This window comes from Phocoena phocoena, chromosome 5 (assembly GCF_963924675.1).
Source record: "Phocoena phocoena chromosome 5, mPhoPho1.1, whole genome shotgun sequence".
In the NCBI taxonomy this organism is placed as follows: Eukaryota; Metazoa; Chordata; class Mammalia; order Artiodactyla; family Phocoenidae; genus Phocoena; species Phocoena phocoena.
Window position 1 is genome coordinate 129,427,384 of NC_089223.1, and position 26,999 is coordinate 129,454,382.

A 26,999-nucleotide genomic window follows, 5' to 3' on the forward strand; every position below is an offset into this window, starting at 1 on the left:
CCTGGGCTTGAATCCCGCGGCTTTTCAGGACCCACCTAAGCTTCACCCCTCCCTACACGGCCCCTTCAGACCCTCACACTTAGTTTAACACAGTCCTTATCGTATCTGTTTTTTAAAAGCCCTGCCAATCTCCACCAGAGTCCCTTAATTAGGTAACCCCTGCCAATTAGTGACCCCTCTGCAACTTTTTCCTGTTCTCGGTGACTTATTTCCACGAACAGTAGCAAGGAAAATACCTTAAAGGAAAAAGAATGCTAGCGTCATTGGAAACCCCGCTCCTGGGAGAGGATACCGCTGCTATTATGTTTTCGCATTTGCTGATGCAAACAGGGGAACCTCTCTATTCCCTCGCCATTACCTGCGGCCGGGGACTGGGAACTTTCCGTGGCAGAGTCCCAGCTAGCGCCTCGGGACCTGCCGGGCTGTGGTCGCGCTCACACTCACACTCACCCCGGCAGCCCGGGCGCGGGTTGCATCCCGCCCGGCCCGGTTGCTTGCGTGACGCGCCTGCTTGACGGTCAGGTTGGCCAATTAGCGGTGGCTCGGTGGGTGGTGCTTCTCAGCGATTGGTTGGCAGAATGAGGGCGCTGCGCAAAAACAGGGAAGCGGAGCGCTCGGAGCTCAGAAACTGCCAGCCGAGATCGCAGGCTCTGGGGCTGAGGCAGGAGGAGGGAAGGACTGGAAAGAAGAGAGATAGGTTAGAGGGAAGAAGAGGCTTGGGAAGGAAACAGCAAGAAAGAAACTGCTCTTCACACTTCCAGAGAGGCAAACGACGGTGGAGATGAGGACAGAGAGTAAGACTATGAAAGCCAAAAACTACAAATAGAGCGAAAGAGGAAAAAATGCCAAGAAGCACATCCATCTGGAGAAATGAAGAGAATGAAAGTTTTATGCTGCAGAACCGTTCTTTGCTTTTTCGGCACAAAATTCTCTCGCCGTTTTTAAGCTCTTCTGCATTTGCCAGCCGTTGACGTTAAGAGGCATGTTCAGCGGTGCCAACAGCATCTCCTCTTCCTCTTCCTCTTCCACCTCATTCTTCTCCTCCCATCAGCAAGAAGACAAACCGAGGACAGTCTTGAAATATCAAAATTTCCTCCTTGGGCTTTGCCAGCACCGCGTTGCGCCAAGACTGTCGGAATAAAGGACGCTGACTATTGTTATTATTTTATTAATTGGTCAGTGGAAAGATTACAGATGAGGAAAGGGGACGCCTGTCACCCTTCCTGCGCTAAGATTGAAAAATTAGGCTGAACTGGGGGAAACCCTAAAATGAGGCAAAAGTAATTAGATTTTTAAGGACAGAAAGCCACAAGACAGCCCCCCCACCCCCCACACACACAGAGCGCACTTTTATTTGAGATTTTTTTTTTTTTTCGTGGTGGCTGGGGAGGCGATTGGGTGGCTGGCTGGCTGCGGGAAGCTGCTTCCTTTCCCTTTGGAGATGATTGTGCTATTATTCTTCGCCTTGCTCTGGATGGTGGAAGGAGTCTTTTCCCAGCTTCACTACACGGTCCAGGAGGAGCAGGAACATGGCACTTTCGTGGGGAATATCGCTGAAGATCTGGGCTTGGACATTACAAAACTTTCGGCTCGCGGGTTTCAAACGGCGCCCAACTCTCGGACCCCTTACTTGGACCTCAACCTGGAGACCGGGGTGCTGTACGTGAACGAGAAGATTGACCGCGAGCAAATCTGCAAGCAGAGCCCCTCCTGCGTCCTGCACCTGGAGGTCTTCCTGGAAAACCCCCTGGAGCTGTTCCGGGTGGAGATCGAGGTGTTGGACATCAATGACAACCCCCCCTCCTTCCCGGAGCCGGACCTGACCGTGGAGATCTCTGAGAGCGCCACGCCGGGCACCCGCTTCCCCTTGGAGAGCGCATTCGACCCAGACGTGGGCACCAATTCCTTACGCGACTACGAGATCACCCCCAACAGCTACTTCTCCCTGGACGTGCAGACCCAGGGGGATGGCAACCGATTCGCCGAGCTGGTGCTGGAGAAGCCGCTGGACCGAGAGCAGCAAGCGGTGCACCGCTACGTGCTGACCGCGGTGGACGGGGGAGGAGGGGCCGGAGGAGGCGGAGCGGGAGGGGGCCTGCTCCCCCAACAGCAGCGCACCGGCACGGCCCTACTCACCATCCGAGTGCTGGACTCCAACGACAATGTGCCCGCCTTCGACCAACCCGTCTACACTGTGTCCCTCCCAGAGAACTCGCCGCCGGGCACGCTCGTGATCCAGCTTAACGCCACGGACCCAGATGAGGGCCAGAATGGCGAGGTCGTGTATTCCTTCAGCAGCCACATTTCGCCCCGGGCGCGGGAGCTCTTCGGACTCTCTCCTCGCACTGGCCGACTGGAGGTGAGCGGCGAGCTGGACTACGAAGAGAGCCCGGTGTACCAAGTGTACGTACAAGCCAAGGACCTGGGCCCCAACGCCGTGCCCGCGCACTGCAAGGTGATCGTGAGAGTGCTGGATGCTAACGACAACGCGCCAGAGATCAGCTTCAGCACCGTGAAGGAGGCGGTGAGCGAGGGCGCGGCGCCCGGCACGGTGGTGGCCTTGTTCAGCGTGACCGACCGCGACTCAGAGGAGAATGGGCAGGTGCAGTGCGAGCTGCTGGGGGATGTGCCGTTCCGCCTCAAGTCTTCCTTCAAAAACTACTATACCATCGTGACCGAGGCCCCTCTGGACCGAGAGGCGGGGGACTCCTACACCCTGACCGTGGTGGCTCGGGACCAGGGCGAGCCTGCGCTCTCCACCAGCAAGTCGATCCAGGTGCAGGTGTCCGATGTGAACGACAACGCACCGCGATTCAGCCAGCCGGTCTACGACGTGTATGTGACCGAAAACAATGTGCCGGGCGCCTACATCTACGCGGTGAGCGCCACAGACCGTGACGAGGGCGCCAACGCCCAGCTAGCATACTCTATCCTCGAGTGCCAGATACAGGGCATGAGCGTCTTCACTTACGTATCCATCAACTCCGAGAACGGCTACTTGTACGCCCTGCGCTCCTTCGACCACGAGCAGCTCAAGGACTTCAGCTTCCAGGTGGAAGCCCGGGACGCCGGCAGCCCCCAGGCGCTGGCTGGCAACGCCACTGTCAACATCCTCATCGTGGATCAGAACGACAACGCCCCTGCCATAGTGGCGCCCCTTCCGGGGCGCAACGGGACTCCGGCGCGCGAGGTGCTGCCCCGCTCGGCGGAGCCCGGTTACCTGCTGACCCGCGTGGCCGCGGTGGACGCGGACGACGGCGAGAACGCCCGGCTCACCTACAGCATTGTGCGGGGTAACGAAATGAACCTCTTCCGCATGGATTGGCGCACCGGGGAGCTCCGCACGGCGCGCCGGGTGCCGGCCAAGCGCGACCCCCAGCGGCCTTACGAGCTGGTGATCGAGGTGCGCGACCACGGGCAACCTCCCCTGTCCTCCACCGCCACCCTGGTGGTGCAGCTGGTGGATGGCTCTGTCGAGCCCCAGGGCGGGGGCGGGGGCGGGGGCGGGGGGTCAGGGGAGCACCAGCGCCCCAGCCGCTCCGGCGGCGGGGAGACCTCGCTGGACCTCACCCTCATCCTCATCATCGCGCTGGGCTCGGTATCCTTCATCTTCCTGCTGGCCATGATCGTGCTTGCCGTGCGTTGCCAAAAAGAGAAGAAGCTCAACATCTACACGTGTCTGGCCAGCGACTGCTGCCTCTGCTGCTGCTGCTGCAGCGGTGGCGGCTCGACCTGCTGCGGCCGCCAAGCCCGGGCGCGCAAGAAGAAACTCAGCAAGTCGGACATCATGCTGGTGCAAAGCTCCAACGTACCCAGTAACCCGGCCCAAGTGCCGGTGGAGGAGTCCGGGGGCTTCGGCTCCCATCACCACAACCAGAATTACTGCTACCAGGTCTGCCTGACCCCCGAGTCCGCCAAGACCGACCTGATGTTCCTTAAACCCTGCAGCCCTTCGCGGAGTACGGACACTGAGCACAACCCTTGCGGGGCCATCGTCACCGGCTACACAGACCAGCAGCCCGACATCATCTCCAACGGAAGCATTTTGTCCAACGAGGTAAGGCTGAAGCGCCAGGACCACCATCTCTCATCTCCTCCATCCGAAAGCCTCCTCTAGCCCGGCCCTTGTATCTCTGGTGTACTGTGTATTTATTTTTAGGATATTAGCTCACTTGTATCTTTGTGGAGGCAGGAATGGGGAGTCACCTCTCCCACACTTTCGTGTATAACTTAAACTTCGTGTTGTCCCTAATTTTCTGCGCTCCACCCCTCCACGTTTATTTTCATTCCCCTCCTTTGGTACTTTGCCACCTTGGACCTTCCCTCTTCCCTCTGGCATCTTTCCTTTAAAATCCCAACCCCCCCTCAGTCTTTTCCCTTCTTAGAAATCTGGGGGTAAAGGGGAAAGTGCGCGGTGGGGAGAGGGAAATGCGGTGGAAGGACCTTCTGGCGCTGGCAAAGGTGTTTTTTTTTTTTCTCTTTGCATTTGTCCCAGGCGTTAATAAAGTTCATTGTTTTGCTTTGTTTATCGATGCTTTCAGTCGCGTGTAAAAGTAAGCTATAGATTGTTTAACTTTGCACAGTTGTCTAAACTTGAATGCATGTTTTAGTGAATGAGTTATCAGATCCTTGTCCTTTGAACTCGGGTTGCAAAAAAAGCCTTCAGTTCTGCTCTGGACAGCATTTACAGACGCTCTTGAAGCCGAACGCCCACACAGTGTGAATTTGAATGAAGTTGCTTTGGCACAAACCCCTGTAAGCGTAAACTAACGGAAGGCTTAAACAATTGTTGTCTTGAGTATATCTTTTAGCTAATAATTACCTTCTTGCCACCGTTTCAGATAACTCACTGCTGTTGGCTTTCTTCATCCAAGAATTTGGCTTGTCAATTCCGATTTCTTTTTATAAGATGGAGAAGTAGCGAAGTTGAAAGGAGGGAGGGAGGGGGGGAGAACGGAGTTGATTTCTGTAAAAGAAAGTTTGGACCGGAAAAGGCGTGTGGGTGCTGGAGGCGGGGAGGAGAAGGCAGGGGGTGTTTGGAGGGGAAAAAGAATTGGGGCCAGGAGGGAAGGGAGGATTATGAACTCCTTTCTTGGCAGGTTATTTCATTTATTTTGAGTCTTAGATATTATTCATTGACTTTCATGAATATTTGTACAGCTCATTTGTATCTTAAGCACATTTTGAAAATAAACAACAAAATAATTCCATAAAATATCCAAACTTTTTCTTATTGAGCGTGCTGTTTTTCTTGTGTCAACCAGTATATGCACCTAAACACTGTTTCTAGGCCACTGAAACAGAAAGACTGTAGCATATATAACTAGGTTGACCCTATTGGAGACAATAGTTTATGAGCCCCAGCTATGAGGTCATTTGCATTCTCTCCTTAACACACACACACACACACACACACACACACACACTTAAAATTGGCCTTTTATCTCTGCATTTTTTTTTAACCTTTACTGAAAATCTAGATTGAAGTGTCTCTGCATATCTTCTTGCCTTTACCCAGCAATCACTAGTCTGAGGCTTTAGGACAGCTTAGATATTCATAAAAATGTACACAATTACTTAAGCTAGAATTAGTTCCTAACTTCAAAAGCAGACTTGTTAGTTAAACCCTTAGCATTCAAATGCTCTTGATTTATTTATTTTTTTTCTAGACTAAACACCAGCGAGCAGAGCTCAGCTATCTAGTTGACAGACCTCGCCGAGTTAACAGGTATGGACTCCTTTTTTTTTTCCTACCTTGGTGTATGGACAAATTACTACCTACTAAAAGTAGGAATTAGGTATATTATTCAATATCAAAATAGAAAATGATAAAGTATTTCCAATTAGGGCAGGACATAAATACTGATTACGTTAGGTTTCCTAGACAATAAACTTTAAAAATATTGGTGTGTTTCATTTACGTACAACCACTAAGTATACTTGAATATTTTGTCAGTTTACACTCCTACACTGCTTCTAATAATCTTCCTAGCTGTTCCAGATATATACATATATATATCTTCTATGAAAATGATATAAACATATGCTTAGTTCCAATCACAGAATAATGGCTAAACTTTACATGCCTTAATGGCTCCAACTAACTGCTAATGTTTAATTTTAGAGAGTTAGGCTTAAGGTTATGAAAACTAGCTTTAAGCAGAAATAAAGCCACCTGAGAGCTCTAGGCATCTGCAGCACCATCAGTGACCATGTGGTGGCAGAAGAATGTTTTCTGTGTTTCTTCACCTTTTTTATTCTAATATTCACATTTTTGTACTTCTAGTTCTGCATTCCAGGAAGCCGACATAGTAAGCTCTAAGGACAGTGGCCATGGAGACAGTGAACAGGGAGATAGTGATCACGATGCCACCAACCGCGGCCAGTCAGCTGGTAAGTGTGATCAAAGGGCAATGCTGACTTTTATAGTGTTTTTCAAAAATCAATCCTGAAAGGATGATGTTCTAGGTAATTTTTAGTGTTAGTAAATCTACAGAAGAATGGTGCCATCCTATGTCGACAATTGTATACTCGAAGAGGATTGTAATATTTACTGTTCCTTCAGAGAATGAAAGCTAGAAATTCATTGTGGAATATGTTAGACTATGAAACGTTTCTTTTTTATGTAATGTTCTTTCCTGGAATTATACTGCATACAAAAGCCATAGATTTCTCACGTGGTCCAGTCCTCAGTCTTCAGTCAATTACGATATTATTAGACTTGCTTACGGATGAGGTAACTGAAGATGAATGAAATTGGTTGACCTGCACAAGGTCACAAGAGGATGAGTGGATGATTGGGGACCAGAATCCAAATTTTTCCATTTCCAGAGCAAGGCATTTTACATGTCAACGAATATTGAATGAGAGAAGGAATGGTGATTAAAATCATGAATAGGTTGAAAGAAGGATTTCCAATCCTGGGTTCTTAGGCTTCAGGGCACTAGTTAACATTTGATAATGTGTATTTTCTGAAGCATCCTAGGTTCCCTCATATTTTCATTGGATCCATGTTCAAAAGTTGAACTCTAGGTATATTTGTATGCGGGCTTAATGGTATTCACTGATGGAGGTTGCAACGTGATACGTATTTTTTACTTTGTTTTACTTTATCTTACTTTACTTTTTCTATATAAATTTACCCTTTAAGTTTTATAGGATCCTGATAACTCTAACTACTAATAATTAAAGAAAACACTTAAAAGAAATAAAATATGTACCTTAAAATAATGAAAACAATTTCACAAGGTTTGGGTTTTCTTTCCACTTAATTTGCATTTCAACTATGAAGGGTGCTTGTTGATTTTTTTTTTTTTTTGCTTTTTCTTTTTCAATTGAGTTTTGTGTTCATCTGACACATAAAGAAAGGCAAAAGGCAAGCTAACTTTTATAACTTCTAAGACGCCCATCATTGGACTGTCTCAAGGTCCAACTTCATTCACTTGAGCTTTGAGCTTTATTTTGGTTAGTGATTAAGTGTAGGGTGATAGGGTTCTCATTTTCAAGGTACCATTGATCCTCGAGAGCACCCATTCCTTTACACGCTCCCTGGGCCTCTGAACGGTGCTGACGCAGTGTGCCAAAGGGCAGTATCAGCCCCACGGTCGCCTGGCAGCAGTGGTGGCTGCAAGCCTCTCACTTGGCTTATGTGTGCCGTGTCTGAGGCTGCCTTAGCCTTGGGAAACGCAGGCAGGAGGAGGGGAAAAAAAGGCTGCTCAAGGGTCTCTTTATATTGCTGCAAGTCATTAATATGCAGACCTAATGAGACTTGAGAACTGCCAAGAATCCCCGGAGGTCCCTGCCCCTTGCGGGCCTTCACGCTAAATGAACAGAGCATCTATTTAGTGTCTGGGAACCTGACAACAAACCAGATCTTGCCAGAAGTTTATATTTGAGTACAAAGTCCCTTTCATTTTTGGCCTATATAATGACATATGATTTATTGTTATCTTTTAAAAGGTATATGTTTAGAATTGCTCATTCCTATTCCTTTTTCAGAGTTTCTAATTTAATAGTCTGCCTTTTAAAACTTTTGAAACAAAATGCTTAAAATTAAAAAAAAAAAAAAGAGTATCCACTGCTGCATGGTTCCTTGGGTGTACTTTATTCCTTTCCCACTCCCCCCTACTTTATTTTTTTAGTTTTTTTGGTTTTTTTCTGTAGCACTCCAATCTCAATGAACATTTCAATTAGTTTAGTCCCCTCAGACATAATGAGCCATAATAACCGAAAAAAGAGAAATGAATAAACATCTGCAAAAAGTGTTAAATTTGGAACATGGATGGGAATACATTCTTATCAGTGCGCCTTCCCACTAGCTCTTTCATTTCACAGGTGCTCAATGTTGCCATTTTGGTAATGTTTCTTTTAAATTATTTGAGATGTCAAAACATTAAAAGGAAATTTTAAATGCTAAATTGTGTAAGGAAAACATATTTAAAAGCAGGCAGTTTTCCTTATCAAAATGGCAAATTCTTTTTTCTATCTTTGAGTTCTTAAACATGTAAAAGTATTACAGAATTAACAATCTACTTCATTAGCAGTTATAGAGCTGCCACCACATACTGGGCACAATGATAGCTGTTTTCAAATTGTAATAACACACTCGTATTAAGAAGTAATTATACCTTCGTGTGCTGAATTTAAGTCAGATTTAATATGTCTAATTTTATTGTAAAAATGATTTTGAAGTGTTTACCTTGTAAAGTATAAAACCCTAAATGCAGAGAATTAAGATGTTAATGACTTTTTCCTGTCCATTCTTTGTTGGGTACTATAAACTTTACACCAAGTAGCCACAGTATTTCCAAAAAGTTAAGCCTATTTCAGGTAAATAAGTACATCTGCTTTATTACCTTCTAAAACCAAGTATTGATGGTCTTCCAATTTTGCAATATTTAGAGAATATTCTTCATAGCACATACATTTCCAGGTTTAGAATATGAAAAACTTTTGTGCTAATAAGCAGATCCCACTGAGCTAGGTTATAAAGGGGGAAAGTTAGACTATCAAGGAAAAACAGCACTGAAAAGAAATAGATTCTGAATTCTTTAGTTTGTACCTCATTTCATACTACATTATATACACTGTTTAGCTTAGTGCTTCACCTGTTTAAACTTCCTAAATTTTTATTTATTCCCACTTTCTTTTTCTATGTTAACATTAGCTTGTATTTATTTATTTGGATATTCCTTCTATTTATTCTTCTATGAATAGTTTTCCTTTTTGTTCTTTCTCCTCCCTCCCCCCCTTGCTTTTCTCCTTTCTAAGCCATTTGCAGTCACCAATCTTGTTCATAGAAGGGCTTTAAACACGGAGGCAGCTGCACAGAGAATCACATAAGCTTTTTCAGTTTTCCACTGCACCTGGCTCCATGTGTGAAATTCTTCGGCTTGACCACTGCTCTGTGGCACTTACTTTCTATAGCCTTGTCAAGGTGCTTTCCGTTTTTTTCAGTGCAGTATTGATGTATTGGTTAGATATGGCAGAAGTCCAAGGAGATGTGGTAAATGCTTACATAAACCATCACAAGGGGAGAAACTGATTAATCAAAGCTTAAATAGCAAAAAAAAAAAAAAAAAAAGATAAAAAAACAATAAAATGAACTTAAAACCAATATATTTTCAATTTTATAATACCATTAGATTAAAAGATAGAATTTTTGTCTAATTTAAATACTGATACAACATTTTTAGTTGTATATTCTTAAACATTTTAATATTATTGGAGGTAGATCTAAGGCAATCTATTTAATTGTGAGAAATTTTTTTCCATTTATTAAATACTTACCATGTACATACTAGGATTAATTATGAATTTATTTTTAATAATTGTGCCTTCTTGAAATATGTATTGAAGAAGAAAACGCTAGTAAGTGATGATTCAGTTAATGTTACTTGTTATATTTACCTGAAAATTTTCAAATTTCTCTTCTTGTAAATTTTTCTTTTAGTTATAAAGGGAACTTAGCTTCTCAATGTGTCAATTTCTTACCTAATTATCATGAGATTTATACATGACACATGGTCAAAACTTGGCTATAAATTTAAAGAATTAAGTGATTCGTATTATTGGTATTTTCATACTAGTAGATAAAAGTATATCATGAAATGCATTAAGCCACTGCACTACTACTACAATGTCAATAAGAGAATTCTTGGTTTGTCATAAAATACAAATTCCCCTTTCCTGACTCCAATAAGAATTTAGATAATGGCAATTAGTTTCTGGCTTTATAAATAAAGTGAATTCATACCATTGCCTGAATAAGCAAAAATTTCTGTTAAGGTTTCTGGTGAAAATGTGAGCTACAACTTGATAATGAGGAGACATTTAAAATTGGAAAAAATATAAGACCAATGTTAAGAGAAAACAGAGAAAAATATAAACATTTTGAAAGATAAGTAAGGAGAAAATTTTGATGTGCATGTTTTGATTTTTTTCATGGGTGAATTATGTTGTTAAATCTCTGCTCTCAAATCAAATTTTCCTAAAAATTATAGCAATATTTATGGTTAGAGTTAATATCTGTAATTTCTCCAGTGTTAAATAATTAAAGGAAGACTTGAAATTTCCTCCAAAACTTGAGTGTTGATTTTTTAAATTTTTTATCATATTTGGGGGAAAAAAAACCCACATATTTTCTGAAGGCTTGGTATGTGAGAGAGAAATGAGCATGTAAATTTATAGTATTACATTCATCAGAAAACAGCACAAATTGAATACAGATACCTTTTTGGAATCAGTTTGTTCTCAGTGGTAATATCACTGCCTCTGACTGTAAGGGATCAAGTTACTTGCTAGTTAAAAAAGATGTATTAAAAATTTGTCTGAATATATCTTTGCATAACAGGCAGTCTATCACTTCAGCTGTCATGCCTTGCAGAACAGACATTTCTGAGAAGTAGAAAAAAATAAATAAATAGGATAAGAAATTGTAAATAAAATATGTATGTTGAAATGCTTCTTAGGAATTACCAAAACTCAGGCTTGGCCTGTATTTGTCTGCTATACAAATCCCACAGGTTCTAAAGTAAGGGCATTTGAACAAGAAGGAAAAAAAAAAAAGAAGTTAAACTTATTTTCTCTTGGGACTTCAGTTTGAGCTGTTAAAATATTCCGAAAGCAATGTGAAAGGTATGCATTTTTAAATGTCCCATGTACTGAAATAACTGACATTCCTGTCCTTTGTGCAGTCATTTACCACCACAAAAGTTTAATATGCCTCTGCTTATCTGGTCATTAAAATAATATATTTAGGGCTTCCCTGGTGGCACAGTGGTTGAGAGTCCGCCTGCCGATGATGCAGGGTACACGGGTTCATGCCCTGGTCCAGGAGGATCCCACATGCCGCTGAGCAGCTGGGCCCGTGAGCCGCTAAGCCTGTGTGTCCGGAGCCTGTGCTCCGCAACGGGAGAGGCCACAACAGTGAGAGGCACGCATACCGCAAAAAAAAAAAAAAATATATATATATATATATATAATTTATTTATTTAATGGGATTAGTGATATATGAAAAAAGATAAAATAATTTTAAAATAATTTTAGTCAATGGCTCCCTAAGGTGAGGACCAGTAAATGGGCAAGATGTATTTGGTTCTCAAACTATATATCTAAGACAAATGAAAAAAACATTTTCAGTGAATGTTTCTAAAACTTATTTGAAATTTATTGATGCACTATTTATATGATTTTAAAAAATTGTTTCTGTGTCTGATATTTTCCTCATGATAAATTAGTATACTTGTCTTATCAGTAAAACTGGTGAAACATCTACATGCAGAATGTGTGCCATATTCCCTTTCCTTGTAGTTATATAAAGCTGTGTTATCACTATGGGGATCCCACTTTAAAAGGAGTAGCTCATAAATTTATTAAGAACATTATTTACAAGTGTTCCCCTTTCAGAAAAGTAACAGTGTTCTTCCAACAGAAAACTTTATCATATTCCTCACTTTTCTTGTTATGCACATGATATGTTTTGTTTTACAGGTTCTCAATTCATGAGAACTTTACTTCATCATCTAAGGGAATTTTAACTAGCCTCTAATAAGTCAAAGAGGCAGAAAAACATACACTCTGCGAGAAGAAAATGGGCACAACTGAATATAAACTACCCATAAAAACAAACTCTACTAAAAGTACCCTCTAACATAGGCAAATTTAATGATAATGTTGAGAGACTAGATTATTAAAATTTTTCTCTGTGATTATCATTTTCAAAATTATAAGAATACTTGGGTACAGTGTTCAAAAAGATGTGAAAGATTGTTAATGGTCTCATGAGGTATATCTGAAAGGGTTTGATCAGTTATGTGATGAAAAAGTGTATTAATATCAAATTTTGCATTAGTACCCATCTTTATCAGGATCCAATAAAACAATTCTGTCTTAAAATTTGAATTTTTTCATCAACTTCAAATTTAATGACATGAATTTATTTTTAAAATATATAATTGCTCGTAATTTACTATTAATGGTAGTTCCACCTATCAAAAAGGCCTTTTATTCCTTATCACACTATAAATAGGGAGCATTTAGAGTACAGTGCCTCAAAAAGAGACGTCTCTGGTTCTCTAACTTCTACCTAGCTCATATGTCAGTGTGCATCAGGGATATTCTCCTTCCCTTCCTCTTTTTTTTTGTTAAATACCTATCTCCTTACAGGCATAGGACAACTGAACTTCCCTGGTGTCTACAGAAAAATTGACATGTTTTACATGCTGTTCTTAGTCTGATTCCTTATCTTGGCTTCAGCTCATGTTTATGTTCCTCAACAGTTCACTGATCAGTAGTTTACTTCCAGGCTTATGCATCAATTATCAATGGAATGTTAGAATTGAAGTCAGACTTAGCATTATACGTAGTTTAATTTAAAATAAAAAAGTCATTATAAAGTGAGATTAATATATGATAAGAAGCTTGGTGTTATTTCTTAAAACATAATATATGTAATTAGCTGTTCTTAACTCCAAAATACTTGAGGATAATCTGGAGGGTTAATAATTGTGAAAAATTGATTTCTTTATATTATATAGAGAGATGTTAAAATATATACACAAAAAAGTAAATTAGTACTAGTAGAATACCATTAGGAATTTGCAAACTAAAACTTGTTCAAGAGCTCAAATCACTCATAACATTTAAAGAAAAAAAATCAAGTGTGTTCATGACATAAATATTACTCTGTTGGTCAAAAAAATAATCCCTAGTTTTTCCACACCAGGCATTTCATGCATTTGAGAGTTTCTGACATACTGACTAATCACACTTTGGTTATTTCAAATTGATCCTGTTTTTAAACATATTTAATAAATGCGTTGCTCTGTTTAGAAACACGTTAAAATGTGATTTTGTTTATGTACTTATTTTTTCACCTACTGCTAGTTATCAAAATGATAACAAATGGTATTCTATAGTGCCCCCAAATTGTTATGTTTTCTTAAGAAAGTGAGTGAGCTTTCCTGAGTCATAAATAACGTGTTTAATATTCTTGTCAATCTATGGGAGACAATGAAACTTGAAGATGTCGTTTGAAATCTTGGTATTCTATCTAGGATTAGTAAGCAAACAGCTCTGTGTTGTCTAGGACAAGTGTTTTCCAATATAGAACAAGTAATAAAGTATTTGTCAATAGCGTTTGCAGCTGACTCACATTGCACTTGTTACCTTGGTTTCACTAATTACAGTCATTTGTTCTGGACTTGTCTAAGGTGGTAAATGATAAGTGGTTTGTAGTAACATGGACTACGAGAGTGTCACTGAAAAATAACTTTTAGGAAGTCATTTTCTAGGAACCTAAGAAAGCATGCTCTTGGCCACTCACGAAATCTTATTTTATTCTTGTTATTTACTGATGTATCAGTATGTATGCCATGTTTCTGTTGAATTTCACTTTTTATTTCATGTCCAGATTTTATAATCTAAATGTCATCACTAGTACTTCCCATATTTCTTCCCTTTTTGTCTCTAAGAAAAAAAATATCAGATGACTTAACATCATTAGAGATTATGGATAATGAAGGTTTTCCACTTCGGTTTTTTCTCTGTTATGAACTTCACGAGAGATTTTTTTAAAATATTCATTCTCACTATTTTCTAGTTATTTAAATAATTTAGAGCCAACATTTCCCCCCCGATATCCTGAGTAGTTTAGAAACATCTATCTCAGAGGCCTCTTTGCCAAGAGTCTTACCCTTTATAAAATAATGTAAAGCGATTTTTGGCTCCTGTCAGGTTAAAACAAGAAAAATTTGTCAAGATACCTTCACCCATTTCTCTTTATGCTGCCTGTAACTTTTCACTTCTAAGTAGCTGGTCATGTTGGTGAAGCCTCCCTCCATAGCTTCTGTGTTTTCTGCTCGCAGGTATGGATCTCTTCTCCAACTGCACTGAGGAATGTAAAGCCCTGGGCCACTCAGATCGGTGCTGGATGCCTTCGTTTGTCCCTTCTGATGGACGCCAGGCTGCTGATTATCGTAGCAATCTGCATGTTCCTGGCATGGACTCTGTTCCAGACACTGAGGTGTTTGAAACTCCAGAAGCCCAGCCTGGGGCGGAGAGGTCCTTCTCCACCTTCGGCAAAGAGAAGGCCCTTCACAGCACCCTGGAGAGGAAAGAGCTGGATGGACTGCTGTCTAATACACGAGCGCCTTACAAACCACCATATTTGAGTAAGTATTCCGTAAAAGGCTGTAGCAAAGTATTCCCTTTCAGGAAATAAAGTTCAACATGCCATTCTTCTTAGTAAAAATAGAGTTCAGGTTGTTTTCAGAAACAAGGATAAAAGTGACTCTTGGATGCAGACAGCACTTTACAATCGAAAAATGGATATACTTAACAAGAAGACAAATTCCTGGGTTAGGACATGGTGGTTGGCTACAATCAAAGATAATTTTTGATGTTGTTGAAAACATTTTTCAAATGATCTTCCTATTTCCTTTGAATACTGCTCACCTGCTGACTTGATTTCCATGTGTTTTGAAGGTCTTAAGGTGGAAAAACATCTCTTCACAGTTAAATCACCAAGAGATCTCGTTTTCTTATTGCTTACCAGCATTATCACTTAATCATCCTTTTCCCACAATGACATTAAACACAGGCTAAATTCAGAAATCATTGCAGCCATCAGTTTGATCATTCTACGTGATTTAGTAATATGTTGGCATGGATACACGTTGCTTATCCAAATCAGAGGAACTACACGATGAAAGCATATCAACACAGCAATATTATTCATTTATTTAAAATAGTAGCTTCTTCTAACATTGAGACATTGATAATTGTAGTCAGCTCTTTTGATATTGGGACCATAGTCTCGAAGTGGATAACTTTATACAACCACTCTGAAAAACAACAATGCTTTGAGATTCTTTAGCATATATTTATTAAAGTAGCCTAAAATCAAATTTTAATAAATAAGGACTATGATTCAGTCTTTGCCCCTCAAACTAAATTCTGGATTTAAAATTTTATTCATTCTTTCTGGATTTAAAGTTTTACTTATTATCAAAAACCAAGCTTTTCCAAATTTTACAAAACATATTCTCAGTAGTGTTTCACTTAACGTAATAATATACATTATAGAAGTACATTATCAATAATTTCAAGGTAAAAATTCAAAGGGCACATGATTCAGAGTAATTCAAATTTGTATTTCTAAATAAATGCAAATATTTCCTGTTAGCATATATTAACTGGCAAATCTACATCAAATATAGTGAAAAATCAGTTCAACCTCTAACTCTTAGTGAGTACCAACCTTGAGGAAATTTCACTTACATTATAGAACTGAAATTTTGAACATCTACAAATGTCTTTTCTCTACTGACTAGTTTTTCTTTTTAATTTTAAGAATCATGGTAACAATTTTTGTTGATAAAAATATTAATGCTACATATATTTTAATGCAAATTTCTCTACTTTTTAATAATCTAGTATTTCATTTAGATCCCTGATTTCAGGAATTATAAAATATGTTATCAGATATATGTGCTGCTAGAAATCAAAGAATGCATCTATTATTTTACCAAGAAAATTAAGATTTGTTTGCATATCATTCCCGATGTGTATTATAATTAATTAATTTTGAATAACAATTTCCGTCTTCTGTTTTAGCCAGCTCAGTTCATACCGCTCAAAATTTAGGGTTTGGGATGAAGTGTGGACGGGATGAAAAAGAAGCAGAAAAATAGCATTTTGTTGTTTTTATTTATACTCTCCTCAGTTCTTCATATAACTTTAATCATGTCTGAATTTTTTTTTAACTTCTAGTGTTTAATGTCATCTTAGTCTCACACAGTTATCTTTAAAATTACTTCCTAGCTCTGATTTAATAGGCATAGTCAATTTTATGGTTAATCTGACTGTATAAGCTAAACCAAAACCCTCCATTCCTGACAATTTTGCCCCCCAAATTCACATGGTGGTAGTTGTTAATACGTGTATCATTTATCATCAGGAATGGAAATATTCTCATCTTCTAAATTGAAAAGCACGTCCCTTATGTAATTAAAGAAGCTAAAAATTAGCACTAATTACCTTTATTTAAAATCAGAATGTTTAAATAATTATTGAGGAAGCAGTTTTTCTTTTGCTAAACATGCATTTTGTTTTTTAATGAACATAATGAACATTTTGATGTTAAGAAAAGTAACTGTATATTTAGTTATTTTTGTAAAGCCCTAAAAAAAGCCTAATCAGGCTACCACTGTCATTTATAAAATAATGACAGGGAAATGGTGATACGCTTAATAATACAAATGAGATCATTGTCTACACCCAAGAACTTTCTATTTCTACACCTCTGATTGCTAAAGTTAAACTTAAAAATTGTAAGAAAACAACTTTTACACAAAAGTGCATGTATGCACATTAAAAACAATGTACTTTGTGTTTCTAAAAAAATACCTATATACAATTATATTTCTTCCTTTTTTAATGTATAAGAAAAGATCCATGAAGACTATACATAATGCATTTAATGAAATGGAACTTATTTTTTTAATCAGGAGAAATTTTCAGCATATCTCTTAAACCTTGTCTCATTAGTCTTGAGCTCTTTACAAGCATGCCTCCTCTTATTTTTGTCATAATGTTGTATATTGCTAACACTCTGATAAGGACCAAAGGGATACGCTGAAAGATGGAGTAAATAAATTTAAACATGGTCATATAGTCAAAATATAGTGTTTAGATTTATCTTAAAATGTTAATAAATTTTAGCTTAGCTTTAATTTTTATTAAAGTAATAAAAAATATGAAAATACTTTGTCTTAATAAAAATCAATAATTGTTTTCAACACATTAAAATGAAATAAAAATATTCTCTGGAGTTTAAAACTAGTTATATTTTTCATACAGGATTCAAGAATTTCTTTAAAATTACGGACATGTTATTTAAAATTACTGAGTCTTTCAACTGACACAGTAAGTTATACATAAAACATCTAGATAGTCTGAAAAAATAAAGATCATAAAAATAATTCAAGTTCAAGAATATAACTGGTAAAAGTTATAGCATTAATGTAATTTAGAAAAGCCCGAAAGTTAAAACAACATGTTTAATATTATTTTTGTAATCATTCTTGCTTATGATTTTGGTTTCACATTTTGAACATTATCTCTTCAGATTTTTTTGTCTGGAAACAAGCATATCTTTCAGTTTAAATCCACCTAAACAATACAGTACTAAAGGTATGAGGATTTGTTATTTGGAAACCTGTTGATTTCTTGTCAAAAACTTAGTCATTCCCTAAGAATTGAAAACAATCATAAGATAAATGGCCAATGAAATTTCATCTAAAATGTATGTGTGAAATCTTTCTTTCATTTGTTTAAAGGGTCATACAATAATAAATTATATTGAATAAAGTGAAAAAAACTACATGGACATCATGATTTTTAAATCCTAAATCCATGAAATTTTCTACAATCATAAGACTGTAGGAAACCATTTATTGAAAAGTGTTACAATTGATTCTGCTTTCATAGCATACAACATTTAGACTAGTCCAGGTGTGTCAAAAAAGCAGCTGTCTCCTGACCTAACTTTGTTTTTGCCTACTTTTGAGCCCTTTTGAAATTTCAACCCAACTCATACATATCATAATGTAAGAAAAGATGTCAGAACTTTGAAACATTGCATTTAAAATGCTGCTGACACTTTGACTTCTTTTCAGTAACCCTCATTTTAGGAACATTCTTTTTGGCATCTATATTATTTCTACCTAACACTTCAAGTTTTTACTTTTTTGAAGTCGTAGAGTGTGTTTTGTTGAGTCACACATCTTCCAATTCCTTCATTATCTTAGTCGGCCCTCTAAGTTTTCATAATTTGTTGAAGTCAAACGAATTATGAAATATATATAGGAGCATATACAGTATTCAAAATAAAATGACTTTTCTTACTGGTACAGATTACCCTCATACTTATGTACCCCTGTGTAGTGTTTTCTCTGGAATTTGTATATTCCTCTAATGTCATAAGCATAGCATCACTTTATCAAATATTAAATTCCACAGAAAGTATTTTTATAGGTGGCCTTTTGACATTTTTGTCTGTTAGGTCCATATGTTACTAAATGAATGGACATCTTTTTCAGTAATTTTTCCTTTTTTAATAGATATGTTTGTTTCTGTTCACTTTTTCTCCAAGTTGTGCTACTTTTTTTTTTAATAATATCCTATTTCTGAGATTTTTGTTCTCTCACTTGTCTTTATAAGAATACCTCTAGATTTGTGAATCTAACTAATTTTCTTACTTTTTTAGTTTATCTCTTTGTGACAAATCTCTGGTTTTTGAATCACACCAGTATTTCTATTTTTCCATTAAATTCTTTTATTCTGTAATTATGAATTAATCTCTCGTAATCCAAATAGTTTACTCACATCAACTCTGTGAGCAAGAAACAAATGACAACTCAGGATCAGAAAAAACCTGACCCCAGTTCATATTCTCCATATATCTACTGTTAGAATTAAATGTTCACTGAATTTTACAGTATTTCACTTCTTTGAAAAATGGTAATCTATTCACAATTTATGGGATTGCTCCAGTTAAATGGTGTAGCAGCTGACTGGAACCTTTGTATACTCTAGATAAATGAGATATCATAAGACTATCTTGTTTCTTCTCCTTTAGTTGTTGAGCAATGGTCTGCCTCAACTAATAGGATTTAAACGAAAGCTATAAAAATCTTTCTGAGGTGCAGATATGAAACAGAACTGTTCATTTTACATCTATACATCTGGCAATTTCTGTAGGCAATTTGTGTTTTACTTATTCAGACAGCAGTGCTTCTCTGTGACTTATCACATATCATTTAAAATGTGTGCCTTTGGGTGCATTGAAACTAGTTAATATCCAATACTCCCTTGGCATATTTAGACTCATTACCCAGCCATGCATATTATAAACGCAAAATAATTATGTGATAGAAAATGAATTAATGGACGAATGAGTGTTTTTAAAGCACTCAAACTTTCTTTAATACTGTCATCATACTTTACTTTACACACACATCTACACACAGCTTTTGATACCTCTAGGCAAACTCTCTTCTTTTCTTCCAATTAAAAAAGCATGTTTTAAATTAGTTGTATTTCTCTCTAGATAGTACCTACAAGGTTTTATGAGGGAAGATAGATATTGAACTCATTCAAAATATTGAAATACACCTAACCAAGATGTTTTGTGAAATATGATGGTGTTTTTCAGTACTTTAAGATTTTAAACTTCTTTTGATTTATTCAAGGGTCTTACTTCATATTCTAAGGAGGAATTAAATTTTTTTTTAATTTCTTAACCCTCTTAGAATATTAATTGCCCCCCTTTCTTACCAGGTCTGTAAAACAATCTTTTACATGTTTTATTTACTAATAAAGCTTTCATACTTTAGCTCTCATCCTTCACATTTTTATAAAGCTAATGTATATACATATATACATTTTCTTCGTTATGGTCACTTATATTTCTTATTTAGTTCCCAGGTAGGAGTTATTTATTTACATGTTATTAATTACATTTTTGAGTTCATGGATACATGTTTAAATAAAACATTTAAGGTCATATAGAGAAGACAATTGGTTAAAGTAATTTATATCTTTTTCAGTGTTTTACACTGCTTAGTAAATGATTCTTCATCTACATAAAGCAGTTTATTTTGTGCACACTTTGCATTTTATTGAATCAACATTTAGCACATTAATATATTTATATACTTCATTTTATATTACAAACCATTTTCATTCTCTTTCTTATTTTGTACATTGGAAGTAAATCCATATAAGCATTTGTGCATCACGTGAGCCTAACAAAGGAAGATTATCAATTAAAATATAAATAGAATTGTTCAGTGAAAAGGAATATCTACTTGGGAATTTTTCCTGCCTCCTCATACTGAAGATTTTGGGTCAAAATTTAAATGCATCAAATTATAAAGATATTGTAAATAAGTCTCGAATATACAAATTCAATTGCTTATAAATATTATTAAACATTGTTCAATACTCAACGTGCCAGACTTTTTTTGAGTGAGTCTGCGTCTTCTGAAATCCTTTTAATAGGAATTAGTATCATTTAGACAATATAGCTTGGAAGTTGTTTTGGACTATAAGGTTCATTGTTCAAGATTAAATAATACTACTGAATCAGGACTAAACTCCGCATAATGTGAGTCCATTTAATGCTTCCTAAATTATAATAAAAATCTTGGAAGTTTTATATCTAGGTCTAATAAGACTCCCTAATTACTGTGTTAGTGATTTCTAATTAACTACATCACTTTAGGTGGGGACAGTATAGAAGATTTGAAAGATTGAACCCCAAAATATAATTACATACAAAAGGACATGGATAAAAACAAATTGTAAGCTGGAAAATCTACAGATAAAAATCAGGATTTTATTTTTGATTTTTTAATTGATATAGTATATGACATTATATTTATATATTATGTCTAGGCACTTAACCATATTCTTTTTCCTAGAGATACATTTCTTTTAACTGTAGGGATTGAAAAGATTATATGTGAAATTTATTTCAATAAAATTTTTATAACCTGTCCTCTTAAGTGTTGTCTAAATTATCAAAGATAGTTTTTAAATCATTGAGTTCAACAAGTGATTATAAATATATTTTCTGCGTTCTATTTTAATGATTCTGTTGTATGGATAGAGTTGTGCATATTTGCAACCCATAGAGAAGCATTATGTTTTTAATTTAGTTTAATTTTTAATTATATCTATCAGTTACCAGAGAAAGAACAGACAGAGATTATGCTTAACATAAGAGTAAATTTATTTAACTAATGGCTATTTCATTATCAGAAGCTGTTAACATGATAATATGGTGCTTTTTGAGAAACAGATAACTGATACAATCAATTTTGGTTGTTCCTTTATTTTTTGGGGTCCTGGTTGTACTTTTTGAGGATGAGTTCATATTGCATAATACAACAAAATTAACCATGACACTGTAGAGGAAATAGATTTCTGTATTATGAGGAAGACATTATTTTTACTGCTTGTAAAAATGTTGTAATCAGTAGGGCTTTTTTTTCTCTTTTAATGTTGATGTTAGCTGGAATCCTACACAAGATTCTAATATTACTTGTGTTGGATATTTAATTGTATATTTTACACAAACTGGAAAATTGACATTAGTTTGTCAGCAAGTGTTCCAAGGTTCATATTTATGCCAATAACTATGTTTCAGCTGAAAATTGGATAATTACTACCTTATTCCATAAAAAGCATATCTGTAAATGTTTTTGTCAAAATAAGTGTTTGGAAAAATAAAAAAGTCCTAAGCCGAGAAGTAATACATAAATAAAATCAATATCAAACATATATTTCCTGGGTTAAATTTTGAATCACCCTGGATAAAGAAATAGCCAGGGCAGAAAGCTTCTCTCATACTTAACTAAACATCACTGGGCTTTGTCTCAAAGGGCAACATATTGGTAAAAGTTCTGAGTCAAAAATGGCAACAGTAGATAAAGTAAATGTAATAAGTTGTCTTGATGATGTACACCTGATGGTGAGTTTAAAGTAAAATACTTCACATGTAGGTTTAATCAAAATGGTGGTAGGAGTAATAGGTCCATAGATAGGAGAGTTAAAATTATAGTTTGACAGTTTCTATCATTTTATTCTTAAAAAAATATGTAGAAAACCTTGAAACTGACCTGTAAAATTAGTATAAAATTATTGTACCTTTTTCTTTCACTATTAATAAATCTGATGCCAGAACCAATCCCCTTGCTAGTCACTAGTAGTGTGGTTTTAAGGTTTACTTGCCATAGAATTATTCATCAGATGATTACATTGGAGGTCAGGAAATCTAGATCTGTTATGGTGAATATATATTGATTCTTGAATTACCTGAATCTTTTTGGTAAGAACAATGGTAATAGGGAATGATATTATGTACAGCACATACATTCTACTAAGTTATATTTTTAAACATTTTTTAAATGATGGATAATTTCAAGCTTATTCAAAAAAGAGAACAGTTTACTAAACTCTCCACTTAAACAATTATCAATTCTTGACAAATTTGTTTCATCCAAAACCTAATACACTTCCTCTTCTTTCATATTTTTAAAGCAAACCCAGAAACCCTACTGTTTAATTCATTAATATTTCAGCATATTTATTAAAGATAAAGTTGAACATAACCACAGGAATAATATTCCTCCTAAAAAATTTTCTTGCTATCGTTGATTGGTTGTTGTTCAAATTTCCATAATTTTCTCATAACATTATTTACATTTACAATTAATTTGATTCATGATTAAAATAAGGTTTGTTGATAGCAACGCATTTTTATTTTTTATTTTAAAACTTTTGATTAATGTACAGTATGCATATAGACAAGTACAAAAATCACAAACGTATAACTCAAGAAATTTTCACAAAAGGAGCACACCTGTGTAATCAGTGACCACATTAACTGGGTACTGTGTCCAGTAGCCAAAACATTACTAGTATCTCAAAAAGTCCACCATTCTGTCCCCTTTCAGTTACTACCACCCAAAGTGTTACCACTGTCCTGGGCTCTAACCAAAGATTAATTTTTCTGGTTTTAAAAATCTATATAGTTTGAATAAATGAACTAGTGCAATATATTTGAGTTTAACTAAAATGTAATAGCTGGTTAGTCTCTCTGATAATATAGGGAAAGCAAATATCATAGCTAAAACATATCAGTATGTAAGCTTAAAAAGATAATTTAGTTAGGATGTGTTCTCCTTGGATATGATTTCTGTTACTATCTTTGGAGTTCTTATCATGTCTAGTATTTCAGAAATGCTTGATACTTGTCGTTATATCTTCTCTTTGAAACATAATCTTCTGTTAACTTAGTGGTGTTTTACAGAAACAAATACTTAAATATGTTGATTTGAATACCAGATTATAACAAAAGAGTAGAAAAATTGAAATGTGTCTATTTCGCATTTCTTTGAGCCTAGATTAGAGGACTGTGGCAAACTGGAGACTATGGTGCTTAAAGGAGACTCTGAATAAAGAGATTAACATTGTGGAAAATAACCTATCTGAAGAGACTCTAAAGGATTGAGGGACTGTGAATTAAGAAGAAAAGGGGAGAGGTGACCAAACAAATGTTAAGTGTTTAAACAAATATTTCACAGATAAATATCCTGACCTTGACATTGGTATTTGCTCCTAAGAGAAATGGAAGCACATTACCTAGAAAACTTTACAAACTACAAACATATACATACGCCAACCGTAATTTGGTGGAATAGCACTTTCTAGCCCTGTGATGTATTCCCACAGAATGCTTTTCTAATACTGGGTCTGGTTTAAAGGAGTGAAGGATGGGGCTCAGTTTTACTAGGGGAAAAGGAAAGGCAATTGAGAAAGCTTGGATTTTTATATATTTCCTTTCCTTCCTGTTTCTACACAGATGACTTCTTATCTTTCGTATTTTGGAATTTGGGGAAGGAAACATTTGGCTTCTTAAATCCTTTTTTTCCCTCTCACACACTGAATTGCAATGGATGATTAAATGTCTAGGAACAGAAATTTTAAAATCCTAGTTTTAGAAGGAAATTTGGGAAAATATATATAGTGCAAAAGCTGAGTATGAAAAAGTCTAGTATATTTTATATATGCAATAAGTACCATAGAGTATGTCTATTAAAAGTATGCATTACAACTTAAAGATTTAAGACTTCATATTATATATAATAATTTATAAAAGACATGACTATAGATTTTAATATCTATATGAAGATATTTTAAATATTTTAAATATATTCATCAAATATTGAATCTTCTCTTTATTGAGTTGGCTTATTTCTCTTATAATAAGAATTTTCCATTTTGGTATCATATTATCCTCTGCTGAATTTTAAGGAAAATCCTTGGTGTCAGTTACTGTGGAATGACTTACAAATAAAAATGCAGCAGCTATCATTAGTGACTCAGGGTCAAGTGGCCTACTTTCCTTAAACCTAGTGGTGATACGTGCTTTCTTAATTATTTTGGAGGATATAGCAAATAGGCTATATATGATCATTATATCTTGGATCGATACTTTGGAGAGTAAATTAAAATGTAGCATTAGCTTGGTAAGGGTGGAGGCATGAATAAATCATGCACTTAAGAAAGGGAAAATAGTCAAATGGGGGAATGGTGTTAGATAAACATTAATGCTTGATTTAAGAACAGTAGTAGCTACTACTGAGTGCCAATTTTATAGGCATGGAGAAGATGAAATGACACACTACAATTTCATAAATATACAACCAGTGTTACAAAGTGATAGTTCTTCTCATCAATTAAGGGTCATGAAATAAGCTCTATGAATTTCAGATTATAGTAAATAATTTTAGAAATGTTTGAGAATATTTTATGATTATATAAATATACTCAATTTTATATAGGCAAAGGGGTTTTTGGTAGTAGACAATGTAGAAATGCCTTTTATTGATAAACTGGAGTGAATTTTAACTCCTTTGAAGTTGAATTAAAACTAAGGATTTGAGAAATCTATATTTTAAAATTATATTATGAAACGGTGGGAAGATAATTATTTCTCAAATTATAACAACAAAATATTGACTCTATTGAAATGTGACTGGGAAAGGTTTTTTTTTTTTTTAATGCAGGCTTACTTTAGAATTGTTTTTAGGCAAATACTTGACATTGAATAATTTTATTTTCGTCTCTCAGACTTAAAATTGACCTTGAAATCTAGAAACATAATCCTTAAGAACTTAAATTGCTTGCCTTGTAGGAATTCTTCATAGGAATTGTGATTTCTTAATGCTTATAAAAGGTGTGCTAAAATATCCAATATGGGGGAATATTACCTTTGCTTTAAATAAAAGCATTTAACATAATTTACAAAGGGTATATTATATTGTTTTGAAATTAATTTTAAATCTATGTCTTTTAAAAATTCTATTAAAGTTTTTCACATTTCAACTACTTTCTAATTCTGAGGGGTAGATATCAATAGGTCCTATTGTTTATAATACTATTCTTTATTGTAAAGTAGTGCTATGGTAGTTTGAAACTGTAAAAATGTTTTTAACCAGCTGTTTTAAACTGACCTTCCCAAGCTACTGACAAAAACAGTGTGACCCACATTCAAGAAAACTTATTATTGAAGACATACTATATTGTATGCATGGTGGCCTTCAGTTTTGTTTGCCGTAGATCTAGATTATGTAAATGTTCTCAAGGCCAGCCATATAGGAAAATGATTCTTATCACAGACTGATGTGAAAATAGGATCAATATCTTAATTTAAAATACAGATGTAATAACAATCAACTGAAATACTCCTGGAGATATCCAGGGGAAAAATAGGAATACTATGAGAACTCTGGTTGAGAAGGTGTAAAGGACATCAGATCAACTTCATTACTAGTGATCACACAAAGTGTCAGGCATCCTCATCCTATAAGGATACTATACCTCCTGCACAGATCAAATCAACTCGGATCAAGTCATCTCAGTGTCATCTGCTCTGGGCCGTGCTAGAAACATGCAAAAGCATTTTCAATTATTGATATCTCTCCACTCCATACCTCATAATACCTCATACAAACTTCCTTTGAAGTGGTTTTGAAAAAAATGAAGAAACCAACCTCGGACATATTACAATACCAGTGAAAAGTTTTCCTCTTCCTTTACAATGTATGTGGAGTACAACCTGCTTGCCTACTTGGATTGTGGTGTCCTTAGTAAATATTTAAAAAAGACTCTAGTCATTATTTTCAGGGTAGGTTTTCCTAAGCATCACTAATTTTATTCATTTTGACTTTACGATAGCTTGGAACATTTAATTTCACAAGACATCATTTTCTGATTTTGTTCTCAAAGTATGCATGTACTTCCTTTGGACACATAGCCTGCTACAGAATTACAAGAGTGGGTCTCTATACTGGTCCTCACATCAGAGAAGTGATGTGTAGTTAAGCACTCCAGTTATAGAGCCAATCTGCCAATCTGCCATGGTTCAAATACTGATCCAGCCAGTTACTAGCTGTGTGACCTCTGTAATTTCTTTAATCTTCCTGTAACTCATTTTCCTTATCTGTGACATAGATCCTCAAAAGCTCATTGTGGAGATTAAATTATTTAACATATTTAAAGCAGTGAGTGCTTGGCCCAAAGGAAGCACTCATTAGGTGTTCAGGGCAACCATATATTCAGTTAAAATTGGAACAATGACATCAGCCTGAGTATGGAGAAAATTTAAATTCTGGGTTTAAATAGAACTAATTATGCTTTCTTTTACTCCCAGAGAAAAATCAGACTCCAAATGTTCTTTTCATGATATATCACTATTTTACATCTGCAGTGTATATCCTTTCACATAATACATATGCTTTAAAAGTACAGTATCCCTATTTTTCTTTTTCATCTGTGAAACCAATGAAATGGATAGATGAGAACCAAAGTTATAATGCCCAGTAAAGACTAAGCTTTATTTGTTTTATAAGATGTTAGTCACGAAG

The 26,999-nt window shown here is 36.4% G+C and overlaps 1 protein-coding gene across 1 annotated transcript; it reads left to right on the plus strand.

The window, feature by feature from the left end:
* Positions 1-1,441: 1,441 nt before the first annotated feature.
* PCDH10 (protocadherin 10) lies at positions 1,442-20,278 on the plus strand. Its single transcript, XM_065878057.1, has 5 exons — positions 1,442-4,057; positions 5,670-5,728; positions 6,287-6,393; positions 14,367-14,670; positions 20,236-20,278. Exons 1-5 carry the CDS (start codon positions 1,442-1,444, stop codon positions 20,276-20,278), a joined length of 3,129 nt encoding a protein of 1,042 aa, XP_065734129.1.
* The last annotated feature ends 6,721 nt before the right edge of the window (positions 20,279-26,999 follow it).

What these genes read in the sequence shown, in the direction of transcription:
- PCDH10 (XM_065878057.1), top strand. Translation starts at nt 1,442, where the DNA reads ATGATTGTGCTATTATTCTTCGCCTTGCTCTGGATGGTGGAAGGAGTC. An exon ending in AGACCTCGCCGAGTTAACAG is followed by an intron (nt 5,729 to 6,286) that starts GTATGGACTCCT and finishes TTGTACTTCTAG; the next exon opens with TTCTGCATTCCAGGAAGCCG. An exon ending in CCTTACAAACCACCATATTT is followed by an intron (nt 14,671 to 20,235) that starts GAGTAAGTATTC and finishes ATTTTATATTAC; the next exon opens with AAACCATTTTCATTCTCTTT.